General features: G+C 42.8%; 1 protein-coding gene across 12 annotated transcripts in view; it reads right to left on the minus strand.

Annotated features, from left to right (window-relative positions):
• Positions 1–21,279, minus strand: part of NEO1 (neogenin 1) — a 598,116-nt gene that overhangs the window by 416,009 nt on the left and 160,828 nt on the right. For all 12 annotated transcript variants that reach the window (XM_029574457.1, XM_029574458.1, XM_029574456.1 and 9 more), the window contains exon 2: positions 19,035–19,352. In XM_029574457.1, the coding sequence (XP_029430317.1) occupies positions 19,035–19,352 (318 nt within the window). The remainder of the gene's footprint in view (positions 1–19,034; positions 19,353–21,279) is intronic.

Below are 21,279 nucleotides of genomic sequence, written 5' to 3' on the forward strand. Positions count from 1 at the left end.
CGTTTGCAGAGGAGTAGTAATAATACTGCCCCTTATCCTCAAGGTCGATCTAGGTTGCCAAAGAAGGGCTTGTAGGGGTATGGTGCCCAATAAGGATTGCTCGATGGCCACCCATCCAGGCCGCTCAGCTTTTTTATACCAAGACAGAATACAACTAATTTGAGCAGCGGCATGGTACCACTGTAGATTTGGTACCCCCATCCCTCCTCTCAATCTGTGTCTGTATAATGTCGCCCTCGCTACCCGAGGGGGCCTCCGCTTCCAGAGGAATGCAAAGAAACGTCTCTGCCATCTTTTTAGTAGGGCTGTCGGAATGGGTATAGGTAAGGATTGAAATAGATAATTAAATTTGGGTAGAACGGACATCTTTAAAATAGCTATGCGTCCCGTCCAAGTGACTGGGAGACTATCCCATATATCTAAATCCCGAAACACTTTAGCCACCAAGGGAGTATAATTCAAGCGAAACAAGTCAGTCAGCTTAGGTCCGATAAAAGTTCCTAAATATTTTATCTTGGCACCCGCCCACTTAAAAGGAAACTGTTGTTTCAACGGGACCACTTGGTCTGGGGGCATAGAAACATTCAACACCTCCGATTTAGCAAGGTTCAGTCGAAAGCCAGAAACCAAACTAAATTCCTGAAGATGAGCCACCACCCCGTGTAATGACTGTGCCGGGCTAGTTAAGGTAAATAAAATGTCGTCCGCAAAAAGTGACAACTTATGATCCATTGTTCCTACACGGACTCCCATAATAGTCCCCGCTTCCCGAACTTTAGAGGTGAAAGGCTCTAAAAACAAGGCGAATAATAAGGGGGATAACGGACATCCTTGTCTTGTTCCTCTCTCAATTGGGAAAGGATCAGAATATACTCCATTAACCTTAACTCTGGCTCTCGGCCGATCATAGAGTTTAAGAAGCCAATTGAGAAATTTTGGGCCAAAATTCATTTTCTTTAATGTTTTAAACAAAAATTGCCAATGGACCATGTCGAATGCTTTTTCAGCATCGACTGCCAACAAAAGCGCTGGAGACTCAGTCCGATTGACTTGCTCGATGAGATCCATAATTTTCCGTACATTATCTGCCGCTTTCCACCCTGGAATAAAGCCAGCCTGATCCTGGTGAACCAATTTATTCATAACTGAGTTGAGGCGATTGGCTAAAATTTTCGCAAGTATTTTTAAATCTATGTTGATCAAAGAGATCGGTCGGTATGACCCACAATCCGCAGGATCCCTCCCAGGTTTGGCCAATATGGTAATACCCGCCACATTCGCCTCAGATGGCAGTACTGCCTCCCCCTGCAGGGCGTTAAAAGCGTCCAGTAAATAAGGGGTAATCTGAGAAACAAACTTTTTATAAAAAGAACCAGTATATCCGTCCAACCCTGGGGCCTTATTAGGTTTAAGATCCTTGATAGCATGTAATATTTCCATGGGTGTAACAAGACTTTCAAACCTCAACCTTTCAGCCTCAGAAAGTGTCGGGAGGTCGGTATCCGCTAAGTAAGCATCAATATTAGCGTCTACTATTTGAGTATCCGCTGAATATAGGGTACCATAAAATTGTTGAAATCTATGTTGAATAGCTTCAGCAGAATCCAACATAGAGCCATCTAACGCTTTAATGCGTGTAATTTGGCATTGTGCAACTTGGCGTTTTAATTTCCGAGCCAACAGTCGTCCCGCCTTATTGCCCCACTCAAAATGTTCCTGACGAGCTAGTTGCAACTGGTGCGCTATTTCTCCAGCTCGCAACAGGTCTAAAGCGTTACGAGCTTGTTGAAGGGAAGCATAGACCCTGGTGGATAACGTGACTTTATGTTGTTTTTCGAGACATGCAATTTCAGACAACAGCGCATCAATTTTTTCGCCCTTCACCCTTTTCTGATAGGAAGCTTGTGATATTAATCTGCCGCGCAACACCACTTTTAAACAGTCCCACAATACTGGCGGTGAATGAGAATGTGGAGAATTAAATTGCTGATAATCCGCTATAGCATCCTTTAAGGTTTGACAAAACGGTTCATCAGCTAGCAGGCGCCAAAATCGGAGGCCCGCCTTTTTATTATGTAGATGCAATGTTAAACCTATAGGGGCATGATCGGACCAAGTGATAGGACCTATCGTTGGTTTCACAGCCTGTAGACTCAATACCTTATCTATTAAGAAGTAGTCTATACGAGAATAAGTTTTGTGGGGAGAAGAATAAAAAGTGTAATCCCTCACATTAATATTTCGGTGCCTCCAGATGTCTATCAAATCTCTATCGCGAAGGAACTTGCGGAGGGATTTACGATCGTGCGATGTACCTCCTCCCCCACCCGCTGAGTTATCTACATGAGGTTGTAAAGTGAGATTGAAATCACTCCCTAATATGAGGTACTCAGGGGCTAGGTTATTCAAAACCTCTCCGAGCTTAGCTATAAAAGCGTGTTGGTTAGTATTGGGAGCGTAGAGATTGAAAAAGGTGTAGGTGGTCTTCTCCACCAACAATTGTAAAACCACATATCGCCCCAAAGGGTCAGCCACCGATTTAGTAACCGTGCCCTGGATATCTTTGTGGAGTAAGATACTCACTCCTGAGTATTTCGCAGATTTAGAGGCAGCAGCATGAAACTGATGTGGGTATTGAGCCCAAGAGAGTAAATGCTCATATCTTTTCCTAAGATGAGTTTCTTGAAGAAACAAGATATCAGCTCCCATCCGCTGTACATCATTGCGGAAAATCCGCCGCTTGTGAGGATTATTCAGCCCCTTAACATTGAGAGACCATATGGTTAGTTTGGCCATGAGATAAAAAATAAAAGCGGCTCCACTCGGCCATCCCCCCCGAAAAAAACTCTGACTGGGCATCTACTGGCATCGCGAAATCCCGCACTCTCCCCACGGGGACCCTGCGGGGTGAAAACATCATTAGAATAATGCAGTGGATCAGAAACAGATAGAACAGTAACTCCCAAGCGCTCTGTATACACGTGCAACTGAAACGTTGTTGTGTTTTCTGCTCCCACTTGCCCTCCCCCCCCCCACTCCCCCCCTCCCCCCCAATTCCCAGTGCACTCCACAGATATGTGCTAAAAACACCCCTGTGAAAGCTATGAAGGGCAGTATCATCTGCAGAGCCCACCCCTACCCACCCCCGAGCCTCAATCATTACCAGGCAACCTGTATATATATATATATATATATAACCAACAATCAAATTAACAAGAAATGGTAGCAAGCTCAGTCCCAAAATATGAGACATTCTCACACTCCGCAACACGAGTCCAGCCAAGTATGTACATCCCTGGAACTGGGATAGACCGCTCATCCCGCTCCTTTATCCTGGGCAGGAACACGGTCTCCTGATTGTCTCCTCAGACGTTTGCCTCCATGTCTCACCCTTTGCCAGCGTGGAGTTTCCATCAGGGAAGTGGATGGCTTCTTTGCAGGAGCAGTATGCTGCACCTGATGCCCGGCTGCTTTTAGTACTGCCACCGCTCCATCCACTGTCTCCGTTTTCGTTGTCGAACCATCTATGGTAATCGCAATACCTAAAGGAAATAACCAGCGGTACCGGAAACCCTCCTTGCGCAGCACCGCCGTGACTTCCTTAAATTCCATCCGTTTTTTGAGAGTCATGGGGGACAAGTCGGCATATATTTGTATGTTGTTATTCTCCCACGCCCAGGAATTGCGCTTTCTAGCGATTTGAAAAATGCTGTCTTTAATAGTATATTTAGTGAAACAGACGATTATGTCCCTAGGCTTACCGGGTAATTTTTGTCCCAGGGAGCGGTGAGCCCGGTCCAATTCAATAGTATCTGCTGATAACTCTGCAGTGCCGCCGCCATCTTGAGCAGATAAAAAGGAGCAAAATCTCTGAATCGTGGCCCCACAATCAGCGTACTTCTCATCTTCGGGGATACCTCGAAACCGCAGATTATGACGCCTCCCGCGGTTATCAAGATCTTCTAATTTTGCAGCAAGTGCAGTATAATCCGCCTGGGTTTGGGCCGAATTGTGTTGCAACTCCTTAAGCTTGATGGCATGCCCCTCCAGCCTCACATCACATTCATCCGTACGCCGCCCGATCTCTGCCATCTCCTCTCGAATCTCCGCCATAGCCTGCTGCAGTTCCTGTTTATATTCTTTAATTTCACGGCGCAGGTCCCCGAACCAGCATCGGAATTCCTCCCGTGTTGGGTGAGTAGAGGGCGCTGCGTCTGTCTCGCCCGGATCCCGCTCCTCACCAGAATGGCGTTTGCTCGTGTCCGGGGCTTCAGAAACATCACTAGGCCCGCCAGCAGCATCGTCGTCGGTAACATAGGCAAACTGCTTCAGATCCGGCCCCTTTTTTTTCTGAGCCATCGCTAATGCTGCGGAGAATGATCGCTGCTAATTTTAATCAGGTTCGCCGGGTTAAACGCTGCGAAAAAGCTGCAAAAAGGCTCGGGGTGGGCGGGAGCTCGAGGTCATGCGGCCATCTTGCTCTGCAGCGAGAGCGCCCCCCCTCAATCAGTATACTTTAAATTGGGCAGTCTAAACCCGAAAAAAGAATTAGGCAACCTAAAAAAAAAAAAAAAAAAAAGTGTACTCCTCCATAGATTTGTTCTTGTTTTTAATCAGGAAGTACATAAAAAATATCCCTGACAAAGTGAAAACCAAAAGTAATATCGTTCTTACCCTTTTCTCGTCTGCCTTCTGAATCCTTATCCTGACTTTCTTTGCATTTTGCCTTTCCTTAGGTCTCCTCTCGTCTCCTCCCACCTCCTTCCCACCACTTTTGCAATATTCTCTCTCTTCAATGTTGCTCTTCTCCACCTGTTTCTGCTATTGAATGCTTCTTCGCTTTCCACTATTTCACACCTCTTCCAACTCTTCTCTCAATCTCTATCCTCCTCCTCCCTCTCTCATAGCCCTATCTTTTCCCTTAATTTTCTATCATGCTCAACCTCTTGCTTTCCTTTGCCATCCCCCTCTCTAGCTCTCAACTGCATCTGAGCCCTCTACCATTCCCCCATCTCAGTGCACCACAGTCTTCCATCTTCTTCATATCCCTACTCCACTGCTTCTAACCCCAAACCCACTCATCCTACTCCAGTGCTCTTCCCTGCTTCTCATTCTCTTTCTCAATGCTTCCTCAGCCGTGCCTAATGATTTTCTACTTAGGAAAATCATTTCAGTAACTGAAGAGAACTAGCACATACCCATCTGCATTGTAGGGAGCTGGCCAGGGAATTCGGGTTTCTTGAAACCAGAAATAACTGCACATTGTTTGTGAGACTTTCACAGAAAGAACCAAGGACTTCAAACTGCCTTTTTTTAGCTATAAAAATTGAAAAACAAAAATCTCTCATTGCTTTGAACTTATGTTTTCACTCTCTACATTCAATTAAAACAGCCCTTGCCAAAGTCTCAATGACCTGTTTATGGCTAAATCCAAAAGACCTTAACTGTCCTTATTCTCCTCTTTGACCTATCTGCAGCTTCTGACACTGTTGATCATCACTTACTCTTGCTACTCTGTCTTCACTTGGATTTCAGGACTCTGTCTTGGTTCTCTTCTTACCTTTCCCATTGCATTTTTTAATGTTTCTTCTGGCAAAGCACCTCCTCTACTGCCATCCTGCTAGCAACTGGTGTGCCTCCGGATTCTGTCCTGAGCCCTCTTCTCTTCACCTTGTGTATTAATTCCCTTCATGCTCTGATTTCCTCACATGGCTTTCAGTATCATTTTTATGCTGATGACTCTCAGATCTACTTCTCTACACCAGGCATTTCAATAGAAATCCAGTCCCAGATCTCAGCCAGCTTGTCTGATATTCCACCATCAAAAACTCAACATCGTTGATTGCAGATTACTCAAAAGTTTGCCTTTTCCATGATACGCCCCCAGTTGTGGAATTATCTACTTGGTGAACTCTGAGAAGCCAGTGATGTAAAGACCTTTAAGAAATTATTTTAAATAACTCTGTTTAAATAGGCATTTCTTCTTTAAATTGTGATAGCACAGAGGCTTTTAGGATTTTGTATTTAAGCAGCACTGCCATTTTATAAGAATTTTAGTAATGTGTCTTGTGTTGTATTAAATGATTGCTTAATATGCATGTTTGTTTTGGGTTTTTTTTGTTTTTTTTAACTGTTGGGCTATAATTTTTTTAATGAATTTAAGAAAATTAAGAGGACAAAAATGATAAAGGGAATAGAGCATCTCTCTTATGATGAGAGGCTACTCAAGCTAGCGCTTTTAATGGCAGAGAGGAAATATGAAAGAAATTTATAAAATCGTGAATGGTATGGAACGGGTGAAAAAAGGATGGTTACTTACCCTTTCAAATAATATAAAAACAAGGGAACACTCCATAAAACTAAGCCAACAGATTTAAAAGAAATTATAGTAAGCATTTTTTCACTCAGCACACTGTCAAGCTATGGAATCTGTTGCCAAACATCATCATACATAATGGTGTGTAAAAGAGGTTTGCCGTTTCTGGAGGAAAACCCATAACACATTATTAGCCAGGTTGACTAAAGAAAGCTATTGCTGTCTCTAGGAGTAACAGGAATTAAATCTACTTTATGGGATCTGCCAGGTACTTGTGACCTGGATTGGCTACTGTCGAAGACAGGATGCTGGGATCAATGGACCTTGGTCTGACCCTGCATGACATTTCTTATGTTCTCTATCTTTCCTCTCAAGTCCACCTCCACCTCCCCCTCTTCCTCCTTTCTCTAATTCTGTGGATAACAAGGTCATCCTTCCAGTCCCCTCAGCCTATTACCTAGGAGTCATCTTTGACTCTTCTCTCTCCTTCTCTACACATATCCAAAACTCTGCTAAAACATGCCATTTCTTTCTCTAACACACTGCCAAAATCTCTTTCTTTCTGAACACAGAGGAGGTGAAAGTGGATAAGAACCCTTATCCACTTTCACCTCCTCTGGCTTAGACTACTGCAACCTGCTCCTCACAGCTCTGGCAAGCCATTCACACCACTGCAATCCATTCTAAATTCAGTTGCATGACTTATCTTTCACCAAAATTTCTACACCCATATAACCCCTCTTCTGATGTCACTGCATTGGCTAACTACCTGTTTTCTCATACAGTTTAAGCTCCTCTTATTCACCTACAAGTGTCTTTACTCAACAGCTCCTCACTATCTTTCCCCTTATCTCTTTCTATACACCTCCTCAGTGCACTACACTATCAGACAGTAACTTCTATCCATGCTCTTCTCCTTTACCACCAATTCCCAACTTTCAGGCCGATACAGTAAAAGTCCGCAGAAGAGTGGGCAAATGCCCACTCTCCTGTGAGCGCGATTCAGTATTCAAATTAGGGCCGGCAGTAAAAAGAGGAGCGGCGGCTGTCAGTGGGTTTGACAGCCGACGCTCAATTTTGCCGGCGTCGGTTCTCAAACCCGCTGACAGCCATGGGTTCGGAAATCCGACGCCGGCAAAATTGAGCGTCCGGTTTTCAACCCGGGAGCCGCAGGCCGACTTCAATTTTTTTTTTTTTTTTTTTAACTTTTTGTAATTTTCGGGACATTCGACTTAATATCGCCATGATATTAAGTCGGAGGGTGCACAGAAAAGCAGTCTTTACTGCTTTTCTGTGCACTTTCCTGGTGCCCGGAGAAATTAACCTGCGATTGGTTGCACGCTAGCGTTACCCCTTATTCAGTAAGGGGTCGAAAACGCGTATCCAACCCCCCTGAACCTAATAGCGCCCGCAACATGCAAATGCATGTTGATGGCCCTATTTAGGTATTCCTGCGCGATTCAAAAGGAAAATGTGCAGCTAAGCCACACGTTTTACTTTAAGAAATTAGCGCCAACCCAAAGGTAGGCGCTAATTTCTTAAAGTAAAACGTGTGGCTTAGCTGCACATTTTCCTTTCTGAATCACGCAGGAATACCTAATAGGGCCATCAACATGCATTTGCATGTTGCGAGCGCTATTAGGTTCAGGGGGGTTGGATGCGCATTTTCGACCCCTTACTGAATAAGGGGTAACGCTAGCGCGTCGAAAACGTGCATCCAATCGCAGGTTAACAGTGCGCTCTGCCGGAGCACACTGTACTGTATCGACCTGTTTGTGCTTTCCGTCTGGCTGCATCATGTGCTTGGAATAGACTTCTTGAGCTAATGCATCATGCTCCCTCTCTGACTTTTTTAAATCCCATCTAAAAACCCACCTTTTTGATGCTGCTTTTAAACCTTACGACTGTTAGTCCGTCTTCAGCCTCATTAACTCATTTTTAACAATTGTCTGTTGACCTGTATGTTGTTTGTCCTGATTAGACTGTAAGCTCTGTTGAGCTTGGAATGTCTCATGTGTTGATGTACGCAGCTCTGTACAAACAAGTAGTGCTATAGAAATGCATAGTAGCAGCAGCAGCAATAGTAGTAGTAACTTGCTTATCTATAATATTTTGCTACTAATTTCACCTGTTTTGCTAGCTTATATTTTATGTTTTGATTTTTAAGCAAAGTTTGCTTATTGCTAAGACAATCTCTTATGATTTCTTAAGTACCCCTGTTCTCTTTTTGTTTTAAAAAGGGTTGGGGTAGCACTCAAGCAATTTAGTTTTCAGTGTAAAGTGCCCTTGACATTTAAAAGCCCTCCCACCATATTCCATCTCCCACCCACGCCAGACCTCAATCTGCTTACATAGTCCTAGGGCAGTGCTTCTCGAAGAGTGCATTTCGGGAAAAGCTCTTCCTATGCTGCAGTGCTGGCAACCTCAGCATGATTCTTCTCTTTGGGCTCATGCTGGATTCTACTGGACAGTGCCACAAATTTCTTGCTTGCTGCTTCAGCCCCTACTTCCTGTCCCCATGGTAACCAGTAGACAGCACTGGGAAAGACCAGAGAGGAGGGGCAGGAACAGGGAGACCACAGCACCAGTGAACATCAGGGAAGAGCCTTTGCTCCCTGCTCCAGCCTCTCCCCACCCAAACCTGCTTCTCTGCTAAAAGTGGATGAAGGGAAAAGAGGTGAATACCTGTCAGGGTAGTGCAAAAGGTGGTGAATGTTGAGGAAAGTTAGGAGTGTGAATGCTTGGGGGGTGCAGAGTCACAGAATGCCGACAGTATTGTGCACTGCGGGTCCTGCTGGGGAGAGGAGGAGCAGGGAAAGGATTGGAAGGACAAGCTGGGCCATAGCATGTGAGGGGAGAAGGTAGGACAGGGGGGAGGAAGAGAGAGAGGATCAGGTATGAAGGGGAAAAACCAGGAGACGGGACAGAGAGAAGTACAGGGGGAGAGAATACCCATTATAGAGGAAAAAAAAGGACCATGTACTGAAAAAAGAGAAGACCAGGTACTGGGAAGATAGAGAAATGACTCAGGAATAGGGGGAGAGAGAGGATGAGAGAGAGAACGAGAACCCTGGATTTGGGTGTACGGAAATTGTGGGAGATAATGGAGGAGAAAAAATAAGAAATGGAGGAGAGAATAGGAGAAGAGGAGGAATGAGGAAAGGACAGCCTCAAGGGAAGAGAAAGTATTAAAATATCCACTCCAGGAAAGACACAAAGGAGGAAAGAAGACATTAGAGAGTGAGGGGAAAATAAAAAAAGGAACAGAGAGAAGACCTAAGAATGAAAAAGAGAGAGACACAAATTAGCCAGAGCAGCAAGCCTGAGACATCAAAGGTTGGAAAATGTTATTGCTGATAGAAAATATTAACTCATCAGTATAAAGCTAACTGGGACATAGATCAATGTCTCTGACCTGGACATGTTTCCCACATGGATTTCACATGCTGGGAAGAGTTGAATTTTGTTGGCTAATTTTAATTTTCTGGTATATAATTAATTCCCTTGTATATAGGACGTAGACATGGCACGGAGACTCTAGTATTGGGCTCAAAAATGTTTTGTGGTAACAAAAAAAACTTAAAGAATTTACTTTTAGGTGTATTTTGAGAGTAAATTACTACAATTTTCCATGAGGACAGTCCAACAAGACTTGCTCCCTCCCAATATAATGAAATTCTCACTCACTACTTGCACTATAGGGAACAAGTGTCCCCGATTCATCCACCAGAACTCTGGTACCATCCCTCCCTCCTTCCCACTGGAAGAGAAGAGCAGTATGCCAGTTTCAATCAGGATCAACTGATTCTGCATGTTCACAAGGGAGATTGAGGTATACATAGGTAAAAAGTGCTACTCTCCCTCCTGCCATTCGGGGAAGGGAAGAGAGAGTTGAGCAAATTTGGTTTGGTTTGCCATGAGGACTAAGCAAACTTGAAAGTGTGCCACTAAATAAAGGCTAAGAAACGCTGCTCAAAGGCATATCAACGAGGTTAACTCGAGTGGCAAACAAGATGTTTAGAAATTCCATATCACAATGCAAATCTTCTAGATCAAAACAAGTTAACATAATGATGATAATTCAATGTAACAATTGTAGTGCCTTAGTCTTAAGGCAAATCATCTGGATGCTTAAAGCTTGTCCCATTTGCTTTCAGTTATATCCAGATTATCCACCCCCCGCTCCCACAGAGAACAATGGGCTCTGAAAGGGTAAAACGTGTAATACAGAGAGACACCCTGTCTCCCAAATGACACCCACACAAAATGTCTTTTCTTCTCTGGAAAATGAATGAGCTCCAAAAGTGGAAACTGAAAAGGTATCTGAAAAGAAAGATGCCCAATGCAAATTGAAACCCTAAAAAACTGTCAAACATAAATAAAATTCCTTCTGCTGGTAGACTCTGTCATCACAGGCACTAACAGACTAATTTTAAAGGTCACACAATAGTTAAATAGCTTTCAGAATTCTTAGCTGGCAGAAATGCAAACTAGATTGTCAATGAAATGTAAAAAAAAAAAAAAAATGTATGGACTATAAAATCAATATTATCATCCATCTGGGAAAATGACCTCACTAGAAAGAGCATTCAAGCAATAGAGAGATTTCCTGACTCTGGGAAAACAGCTTGGGAATATAGCAAAGACCACTGCCACTGTGGCTTTAAATAGTCCAGAGGCCAGCAAACATTATCTGCTGGGAGTCTGGAAATCACTCAGCCCTCCCAGATCCTAACTGAACAGTAACCCTAACGCGGAACACCTACTATGATGGGCCTTAGACTTTGAATCTGCCGCACTGACTTGCGGGCCACAGCAAAAGCCAGGGCACCAAAGACAAGCCCCTCTTTCCAGAGAAGACTTAAAATGGAGGAGCCCTATTTGGAGGCTAACTCTTCTTATTCCAGAATTTCAATCCTCCACCATGCTCATCTCCCATGCTGGCCCCAAGGTGGAGGAGGCCTCCATGAAGCCTGAAGTTCCACTGGTCAGCCTAGGGCAGAAGGGCACTGAACCCCTATACAGAAGTAGGGCTAGGAAGGACTGGGAGGGACTCACCAAGAAGCTCCTAAGCTCCCTCCATATCCAGGCTTCAACAGAGAGCAGAAGCTTGTTTAAAAATTATATTTTATTTATTTATTTAGAGAATTTTATATACCGACAGCAGTTTGAACATCGTATCGGTTTACATATAACTAACTGGCAATGCCATTACATAGAACAGGAACAAAGTGTACAATAACCAACCATAACAAGATAACCTGGATAACTGAGAAACTATTTACAGGATTCAATGGTATATACACTATGATTTGGTTAGAAACGAAGTCCATAGAATGATTGAGTATCTGGGAAGGCAATAGAGTGTTACAGGATTTGCGAGTGAACAAAATCTTAAGAGAGTAGTGTAACAGATATAGTTTTAGCAGGGGGGGGGAGGGAGGGACAGCATGAGAAGCTTGAATAATTGTTGAAACAAGGGGAGGTGGTAGAATATTGTAATAGGTAATTCAAATCGGTGGTACTAGCTGCAGCTCTGTGGGTGGTCAGGCGGGTGGAAATCGCATGAAGGGTAGGCCTGTAGGAACAGCTAGGTTTTTAGCTTTTTTTTTAAATTTAGGAGTGGAAGACTCGGTGCGTAAATCTGGGGGCATGGAGTTCCATAGTGTGGGGCCGGCCAGTGAAAACGCTCTCTTCATTGTGGTAGTTAGTTTGGTGGATTTGATAGAGGGGGGTACGGAGAGTTCCTTGGAGGGCAGGACGAGTTGGTCTGGTGGAGGTGCGAGGAATTAGAGGGGGTTTTATCCAGTCAGTGTTTTCATTGTTTATGCTTTTATGTATAAGGGAAAGTTCTTTGAAAAGGATACGAGATTGTATTGGCAACCAGTGGAGTTCAATGAGGGTAGGGGTAATGTGGTCACGTTTTCTGGCATTAGTAAGGATGCGGGCTGAGGCATTCTGCAAGAGTTGTAATGGTCTGGTGTGTGTGGCAGGCAGGCCAAGGAGGAGTGAGTTACAGTCGTCTATTTTGGAAAATATAATAGACTGTAGTACTGTACGAAAATCAGTGAAGTAGAGGAGAGGTCTGAGTTTCTTCATTGTTTGTAGTTTGAAGTAGCAGTCACTTAGGATAGATTTAATGAAGGGTTTGAGAGAGAGCTGGTTGTCAATACGGATACCAAGGCTACGGGTGTGGGAGGGGAATGACGTGGTGGAGTACCCAAGGGGGATAGCGGGAGAGGGATGTTTGTTGGAAATGATAAGGAGTTCAGTTTTTTGTGGATTAAGAGCAAGATGCATGTCAGTGAGCAGCTGGTTGATAGCAGTCAGGCATGATTCCCAGTTTTGAAGAGCGGTTTGGAGGGAGTCTGTGAAGGTGAAAAGAATTTGAACGTCGTCTGCGTAGATAAAGTGTTTTACGCCAAGCTTGGTGAGGAGGGTGGTAAGGGGGAGCATGTAAATGTTAAATAGAGTGGAAGATAGAGAGGAGCCTTGGGGAACACCTCGGTCAAGGCTGATTGGGTCAGATTCATTAATGCCGGTGGAAACTGTGTAGTGACGATCTTGTAAGTATGATTTGATCCAGGAGAGGGCGGTGCCGGAGATTCCGATGTTACTGAGAATGTTGATTAGTGTGTAATGGTTAACGGTATCAAATGCAGCAGAAATGTCTAACATGGCGAGAAGAAATGAATTTCCAGAGTCAAATCCTCTGATAATGGTGTCAGTCAGGGATAGGAGCAATTTTTCAGTGCTAAGGTTTTTACGGAAGCCGTATTGTGTGGAGGGAAGAATGTTGTGTTGTTATTATTATTATTATTATTATTTGAGGTTCTTTATATACCGACATTCGTTTAGTAACATCATGTCGGTGTACATTCAACAAAACTTTAGCAGCAGCGCTGGAACAGATAGAAAATAGCGGCAGTGCTTTACAATTAATATTCAACTTAGAAAGGACATTAGGAGATTATAACAAGGAAAGATTGGATCAGGGAATGCAAACAGGGAGGGAGAGGGAAAATAAAGGAAGAATTAAGAAGAATATATTAACGTTAATACATATGATAAATACATTAAATACATTAGTTATAATAGATTACTAGGCATCAACTTTATAGAGATATTAGAGAGGAGTAAATTATGTAACTCGAAGGATAATGCATAATTACAAATTTACATAAGTTTGGTCTCAGGGAGAAGCAAGGGGGGAGTAGCTGGAAGTGAAGGTGGTTGCTTTATGTGAAGGCTTTTAAGAATAACCATGTTTTAAGTTTCTGCTTGAATTTTTTTGGGCATAGTTCCTGACGAAGGTCAGGTGGCAAACTGTTCCAGCAGGAGGGGCCAGCTAAGGCAAAGGCACGTTTTCTGGTTGTGTCGAGTCTGGTAGTTTTGTGAGGGGGTAATTGGAGTGTAGCTGCGTGTTGCGGTCTGGGGGTTCTGGAGTGTTTGCGGAACTGTATTGCGTTATTGAGCCAGTTCATGTTCTCAGTGTATAGGGTCTTATGTATTAGAGATAGGACTTTGAAGGTGATTCTTTGAGCAACTGGTAGCCAATGCAATTCTTTAAGTATGGGAGTGATATGATCTGACCTTCTAGTATTGGTGAGGATACGGGCCGCAGCATTTTGTAACATTTGCAGCGGTAGGATGGTGGAATTGGGGAGGCCTAACAGAAGGGCGTTACAGTAGTCGAGTTTAGCAAATAGTAGGGATTGCAGCACTGTGCGGAAATCACATTGGTATAGGAGGGGTTTAAGTTTCTTAAGGGTATGCAGTTTGAAGTATCCATCTTTTATAGTATTATTGATATGTTTTTTAAAATTAAGATGGCTGTCAATAGTGACGCCTAGGTTTTTGACATGTTCAGTAGAGATGGCTAAAGGGAGAGGTGAGAGTGTGGAGGATTCTTTGTTGTTGCCTTTGTTGGGAGAGATTATCATGAGTTCGGTTTTGTCAGGATTGATGGCTAAGTTGATGCTGGTGAGGAGTGCGCTTATATCTGATAGGGCAGTTTCCCATTTTCTGAGGGCATTGGTCATCAGAGAGTCGAGAGTTGATTAGTTTTTCCAAGATTTTAGATAGGAATGGGAGGTTAGAGATAGGTCTGAAATTGGCTAAGACAGCAGGGTCAAGGCTAGGTTTTTTAAAGATGGGTTTCACCACAGCCTGTTTTAGAATATTGGGGACTGTGCCTTGTTCTAAGGAACAGTTGCAGATAGTTGAGAGAGGTTTGGCAATGGTTTTGGGAATACCTAGGAGGAGTTTGGTAGGGATGGGAGGAGGGTCTCATTTTTTTTTTATATGTTTTCAATTTCAAGGGACGAGGATGAGTCAAAGGAGGAGAGGGTAGCAGAGAGCTTGAGGAAGGTAGGGGTCACAGTGTCTGGGTTGGACGAAAAGCGTGCTGTAAGGGAAGAGACTTTGTTTTGAAAGAAGTGCGCCAGTTCATTGCAGTGATTTTTTGTAGTGGGAGTAGTAGGTTGTGTGGGGGTGGAGTTGGTTAGGTTGGAGACCATTGTGAAGAGCGCCTTGGGATTGAATTGGAAGTTATGAATATGGAGTATATAAAAAAAGAATTCTGCACATATTACAGACAGCAGAAAGAGATAATTTCCATAAATAATAAGCATATAAACAGGAGATTGTCAGTCCACTCAAGTGGGTGACATCATCCAATGGAGCCTGGCCCAGAACTTTTATGTCAAAGTTTCTAGAACTTTGTGCCTTATTGAGCATGCATCTGATGAAGTGAACTCTGTCCTCAAAAGCTCATGCCTCAATTAATTGGTTAGTCTATAAGGTGCCATCCGCCTTTTGTCATTTTTGCCTCACCAGACTAACACAGCTATTACTCTGAAGAATATAAGAATTAAGAGAGCATAACGATTACAATATTTTGTAAGCATAGTCTGCCATTTCAATACTGTAGAACCAAACCATATATTTTCAAAGTCTGTGATCTCTAACTATAAGGGTATAAAAAGATATTAGAACAATAAAGACAACTGTTGGCTCTTTCCCCCTCCAATGAAAAATAAGTTAAACAGTATTATGATGGAAAGATTATTCCTATTACAAAACCTGGATTGGCCACTGTTGGAAACAGAATGTTGGGCTTGATGGACCTGTGGTCTGAACCAGGATGGAAGTTCTTATATTCTTATGGTTCTTCTTTTATCATGAATTTTACTTTAAGGATTATTTTTATTTTAAGAATGTTATAGTATGTTTTATTATTTTACTTTTTTATGATTGTTATACGATTTTAGTTTATGTGAGACTGTAATCCACTGAGCTTTTTATGTAAAGACAGAAAAAAAAAAGCAATTTGTGCGTTACGCTGAGCTGTCAAACATTTATTGAGCATTAAACTAAAATAGTAATTGGTGCATAATCATTCTTCTAAAAAAGATGCAAATTGAAAGATCTCACAATAGTACAAATGGGTTAATTTCTTTAGTTTCTTTGGGATGCTACAGTAACTGGAGGAATAAAAGAAATGGTTGTTTGCGCCACCAGGTTTCTGCTCTGTCGCACTGTACATCATTATTTAATAGATACAACATCTGAATATAAATGGCAACCAACAGCAAGGAAGGGAGATGATTGTGCTATCCAGGATGAATTCATTAACCCGAGTAATTTATTAGTCAAAGAAAAAATTGTCAGGAAGGCTGGCAAACAGATCATTAGAGAAATGAAAGAAAATTAATTCATGGACAATTTTTTTCTTTTGCTTTAAATTGCTTTGGTTTATTTGAAATTTTACTTGCTGTTCCTGTATGCACAAAGCATGTAATTAAATATGTACATGAACTGTTTGCAGAAAGCTATATTCTTCTCAGAAATAAGATTCAAACAATAGCAACTACAAAAAGGAACAGAAAAAAAAAGAAAAGGGTGACAAAAATGATAAAGGGGATAGAAAAGCTCCCTTATGGAGAAAGGCTAAACAGATTAGGGCTCTTTAGCTTAGAAGAGAGACAACAGAGGGAATATGATTGAATTTTATAAAAAAAATACGGAATGGCTATTTACCATTTCAAATTGCACAAGGACTAGGCGACACTAGCAACCAGCAGATTTAAAACAAGTATTAGGAAGTATTTTTTCACTCAGCACATAATCAAGCTGTAGAATCTGCTGCCAGAGGATGTGGTCAAGGTAACTAACTTACAGGCCGATTCAGTAAAGTCCGCGGGAGAGCAGACGAACGCCCACTCTCCCGGCGCACGCACCGGCCACTCGCCAGTGCACGCGATTCAATATTTAAATTAGGTGGTGCGGTAGAAACAGGCAAAAGGAGGCGCTAGGGACACTAGCGCGTCCATAGCGCCTCCTTTTAGCCTGGAGCGGCTGCTGTCAGCGGGTTTGACAGCCGATGCTCAATTTTGCCGGTGTTGGTTCTCGAGCCCGCTGACAACCACGGGCTCGGAAACCGGATGCCGGCAAAATTGAGCGTCCAGTTTTCGGCCCGACAGCTGCCAGCCCATTTTAATTTTAATTTTTTTTTTTTACCCTTCAGGACCTCTGACTTAATATCGCCATGATATTAAGTCGGAGGGTGCACAGAAAAGCACTTTTTACTGCTTTTTTGTGCACTTTCCCGGTGCCGGTAGGTGCTAATTTCTTAAAGTAAAATGTGCGGCTTGGCTGCACATTTTACTTTCTATATCGTGCGGGAATACCTAATAGGGCCGTCAACATGCATTTGCATGTTGAGGGCGCTATTAGGCGCCGCGTGTTGGACGCGCGTTTTCCGCCCCTTACTGAATAAGGGGTAAGGGAAAATGCGCGTCCAAGAGCAGGTTAACAGTGCGCTCCGTCGGAACACACTGTACTGTATCGACCTGATAGTGGGGTTCAAAAGATTGGACAAGTTCCAGAAGACAAAGTCCATAAACAGTTATTAACCAGGTAGACTTGGGAAAGCCAGCATTTATCCCTGAGAATGTGATACAAGAAATAGATCAACTATTGGTGATCTGACAGGTATCTGAGACCCAAACTGGCCACTGTCTGAGACAGAATGCTGTGTTTGATAGACCTTGATCTGACCCAACAAGGCATTTCTTATGTTATGACAATTTAACTCCCTTTTCCAATGTTTTCTGTTCCCTCCTCTGCTCATTTATGCAATTTTACAATATCATAACAAGAAAACATCTTGAGATACAAAGACATAAGTAATCCAAAAACTTTAAATACCTTCACCAATATAAAGAAAACAAAATAAATACTCAAGATCTCCAGTTCACCAAGGAGAGATCCAAGTCTCAATACACAGGAAAAATTAAATAATCTAAAAGAAACAAAAAAAATGGTACAAAAAGGAAGGTCACATTGCTTTTGAGACCCCTAATTTCTAACAAGAAGATCAACCAACAGAAGCACTGGGAGACTGGAATTCCTCTACAATCTTCTCACTAAGAAACAGGGTAGTTCAAAAAAGACAAGTTAGTATTTTGATATTTAACTAAAGATTTACATGGAAATTTGAGGGAAAGAAAAGGAGTACTCTGGTATATTACTCTAACTTGCACTGATAAGAATAACTTCATTTTCCTTTGCGTGACCTCTGACGCATTGGGATATATGTATTTTCATGTTATATGTCTAAAAAAAAAAAAAGTGCAAAACCAGGTCCCGATTGGGATCCAGTGCAAAAGTCACAATTAGGGGTAGATTTTTAAAAACTACGCCCGTGCGTACTTTTGTTCGCACACCAGGCGCAAACAAAAGTACGCCGGATTTTAATAGATACGCGTGTAGCCGTGCGTATCCTTTAAAATCCGGGGTCGGCGTGCACAAGGCTGCCCAAAATCGGCAGCCTGTGCGTGCCGAGCCGCGCAGCCTGCCTCTGTTCCCTCCCACCACCCCCCACACCTTCCCCTCCCTTCCCCACCCCCAAGCCCTATCTAATCCCCCCCTACCTTTGTTAGAAAAGTTACGCCTGCCTGAGGTGTAACTCGCGCGCGATTCCCCAGCCCAGGAGTGGTTTTGGAGGCCTCGGCCACGCCCCGAAACGCCCATGGGCTGGAACCACGCCCATGGCCCCGCCCCCGGGTGACGCACCGCCACGACATTCAACATAGGCTCGGCGTGCGCAGGAGGAGCTTGGGGCAGGTTTTCGGGGAGTACGCGCATATCTTACGCACGTACCCCTTTGAAAATCTGCTCCTTAATGTGATTGAAGTAGCTATACTCTCATCTGAGCACTCTATTAAAACAAATAAAAAATTGTCAATTCCAAGCTATCTTACAAGACCAAATAGCTCCATAATTCCTCTCTTTGACACTACAACCTTCTTAAAGGGAGGGAGACAATGTACTCTGGCAACTCTTCTCCATTGCTTTTCCTCTCACACTCTTCTACACATGAAATGCTTTCAAGACACCACATCAATCTTAATTTGTTTTGTATCTCTATTATTCTGGTTTTTATGTCCAATAATTCTACAATAGGTCACTTTCATTATAGTCTACAAGAATCAGTGCACACAATCCAGTCCCTATTTTCCCATCCCTACATGCGTGTGAGGTTTTTCGCCACGTTCTACTTGCTAATTAGAAGAGTCCAATGGTTAGATTTAGCTGGGGGTGAGGGGAGAGGCAACAGATAAAGTATTAATTTTATGGGTTCTTCCTTCACCCATTTCAAAAAGCAGGTATGATAATGAACAAAGCTGCAACATATGACTTTAAAAGGACTCACCTGCTACTGTGAGCTTTGCCATTCTGCTCACTATGGTTCCTAGGCTCTCCACAGTTGCTACACACTGATAATACCCTTCATCGGGTTTATTGTGTTTGGAATGCATCACACTATTTATTAATAAAGATCCATCTGGCAGCAGCTGTCGACGGTCATCAGATACTAAACTGAGAAAAGTCCCATCTTTCTTCCACTCAATTTTTGGAGCAGGTTCTGAATAAGCTGAACAGTTCAAAACAACAGATGATCCTCGAATTGAAAGTGTGTCAGCAGGTTCCACCAGGAAATAAAATGGTGTGAATGTTCTCATACCCGATCCTGTGAAAAAAAAAACAAAAATACATGGTAAAATTTGATAATCAATGCAATACTTTTATAAAAATATAAAACAATGACAGTAATGAATCATGACACTTTTATGGCATTTTGAAAAGTTTACTCATTGTAGCAGTCTGGAAGCTCCTAGAAAATTCACATAGTAAGGCATCTTTAAAAAAAAAAATGTATGCTTAGGTTACCCTTTGAAAAAATAATGTGAAGTTGGCATCCTTTACAGAAATAATTATTGTGCCATCAAGTGCTGCTCAATAATATATCTAAAACAAGTACAAGGGCAGCTAAACGTAGAAACAAATCTGACAGCAGAAAGACCGTATGGTCTACCTAGTCTGCAAGCCATGCAACCGTTCACTTCTACAATCCCACCACTCCCTCAGAGATCCCCTGTGATTGTCCCATGATTTCTTGAACTTAGATACTGTGCTTTTTTCCTCCATCACCCAACACAGAAGCCTATTTATTTATTTATTTATTTAAAACCTTTTATATACAGACATCCGTTTGCACATCGCATCGGTTTACAAGTAACTGTTCCATGTATCCACCACCCTCTCTGTAAAGTACCGTATTTTTCGCTCCATAAGTCGCACCTAGGATTCAGAGGGGGAAAATTTAAAAAATAAATAAATAAATGGTGTGCTAAACCGGCTTTGTTCCCAGGCGTCTATGCATCTTATGAAGCAAATTAGGGGAATGCATAACCCTTTTTTTTTTGCCCCCATTTTGTTTTCAGGTCCGGGGAGGGCCATTTCGGTCTACTCCCCAGATCAGAAAACTTTTTTCATTCTCTTTCTGTGGAACCCCCCCCCCCCCCAAAAAAAAACAACACAAAAAACCCATCCCAACCCTTTAAATTTAATTAACTACACCCCCCCACACACACAAGACCTGCCAAAAGTCCCTGGTGGTGGTCCAGCGGGGGTCCGGGAGCGATCTCCTGCACGTGGGCCGTCGGCTGGCAGTAATCAAAATGGCGCCGACGGCCCTAGTGCAGGAGATCGCTCCCGGACCCCCGCTGGACCACCACCAGGGACTTTTGGCAGGTCTTGGGGGGGGGGGGGAGGGTCAGGAGGGTGGGGGTTGTAGTTAGTTTTTTTAGGGGTTTTTTTTATATTCGCTCCATAAGACGCACAGACATTTTTCCCCCACTTTTGGGGGAAAAAAGTGTGTCTTTTGGCACGAAAAATACAGTAATACTTTTTTAGATTACTCCTAATTCTAACCCCTTTCACCTTCATCCCATGACTTTTCATTCCAGAGTTTCTTTTCCACTGAAACAAACCCACCTTCTGTGCATTATTGCAGAGGCATTTAAAACTCCATCATATTTCCCTTCTAGAGTAGTCATGTTTAGATATTTAAGTCAGTCCCCATGTGCTTTATAACAAAGATCACTGATTATTTTAGTAAACCACTCTCTAGACTGATTCCATCCTGTTTATATCCTTTTGAAGGTGTGGTCTCCAGAACAGTACACAGTATTCCAAATGAGGTTTCGCCAGGGACTTATACAGGGGAAATGTCACCTCTTTTTTCTGCTAATCATTCCTCTCCCTATGCACCCAAGCATCTTTCTGGCTTTTGCCATCATCTTATCCAACTGTTTGTCCATCTTGAGAACACCATATATCATCACGCCCAGATACCATTTTTTTCATGCACAGAATTATTTCACTCCCTAGACTGTACTGCTCAGTTTTTTTCTTGCCCAAATGCATGCCTATATTTTTTTGCATTACATCTTAGCTGCCAGACTCTAGTTCATTCCTCAAGCTTTGCTAGATCTCTCATCTTTTCCACATATTCCTGGCCATCATTCATTGCACCAGCCATGGCTTCTTGTATTATATTAGCTCTTTCTGCCAGTACTACCAGTACCCAGTTACACAATAATACATTTTTCAAA

This window comes from Rhinatrema bivittatum, chromosome 13 (genome assembly GCF_901001135.1).
Source record: "Rhinatrema bivittatum chromosome 13, aRhiBiv1.1, whole genome shotgun sequence".
NCBI classification, from domain to species: domain Eukaryota; kingdom Metazoa; phylum Chordata; class Amphibia; order Gymnophiona; family Rhinatrematidae; genus Rhinatrema; species Rhinatrema bivittatum.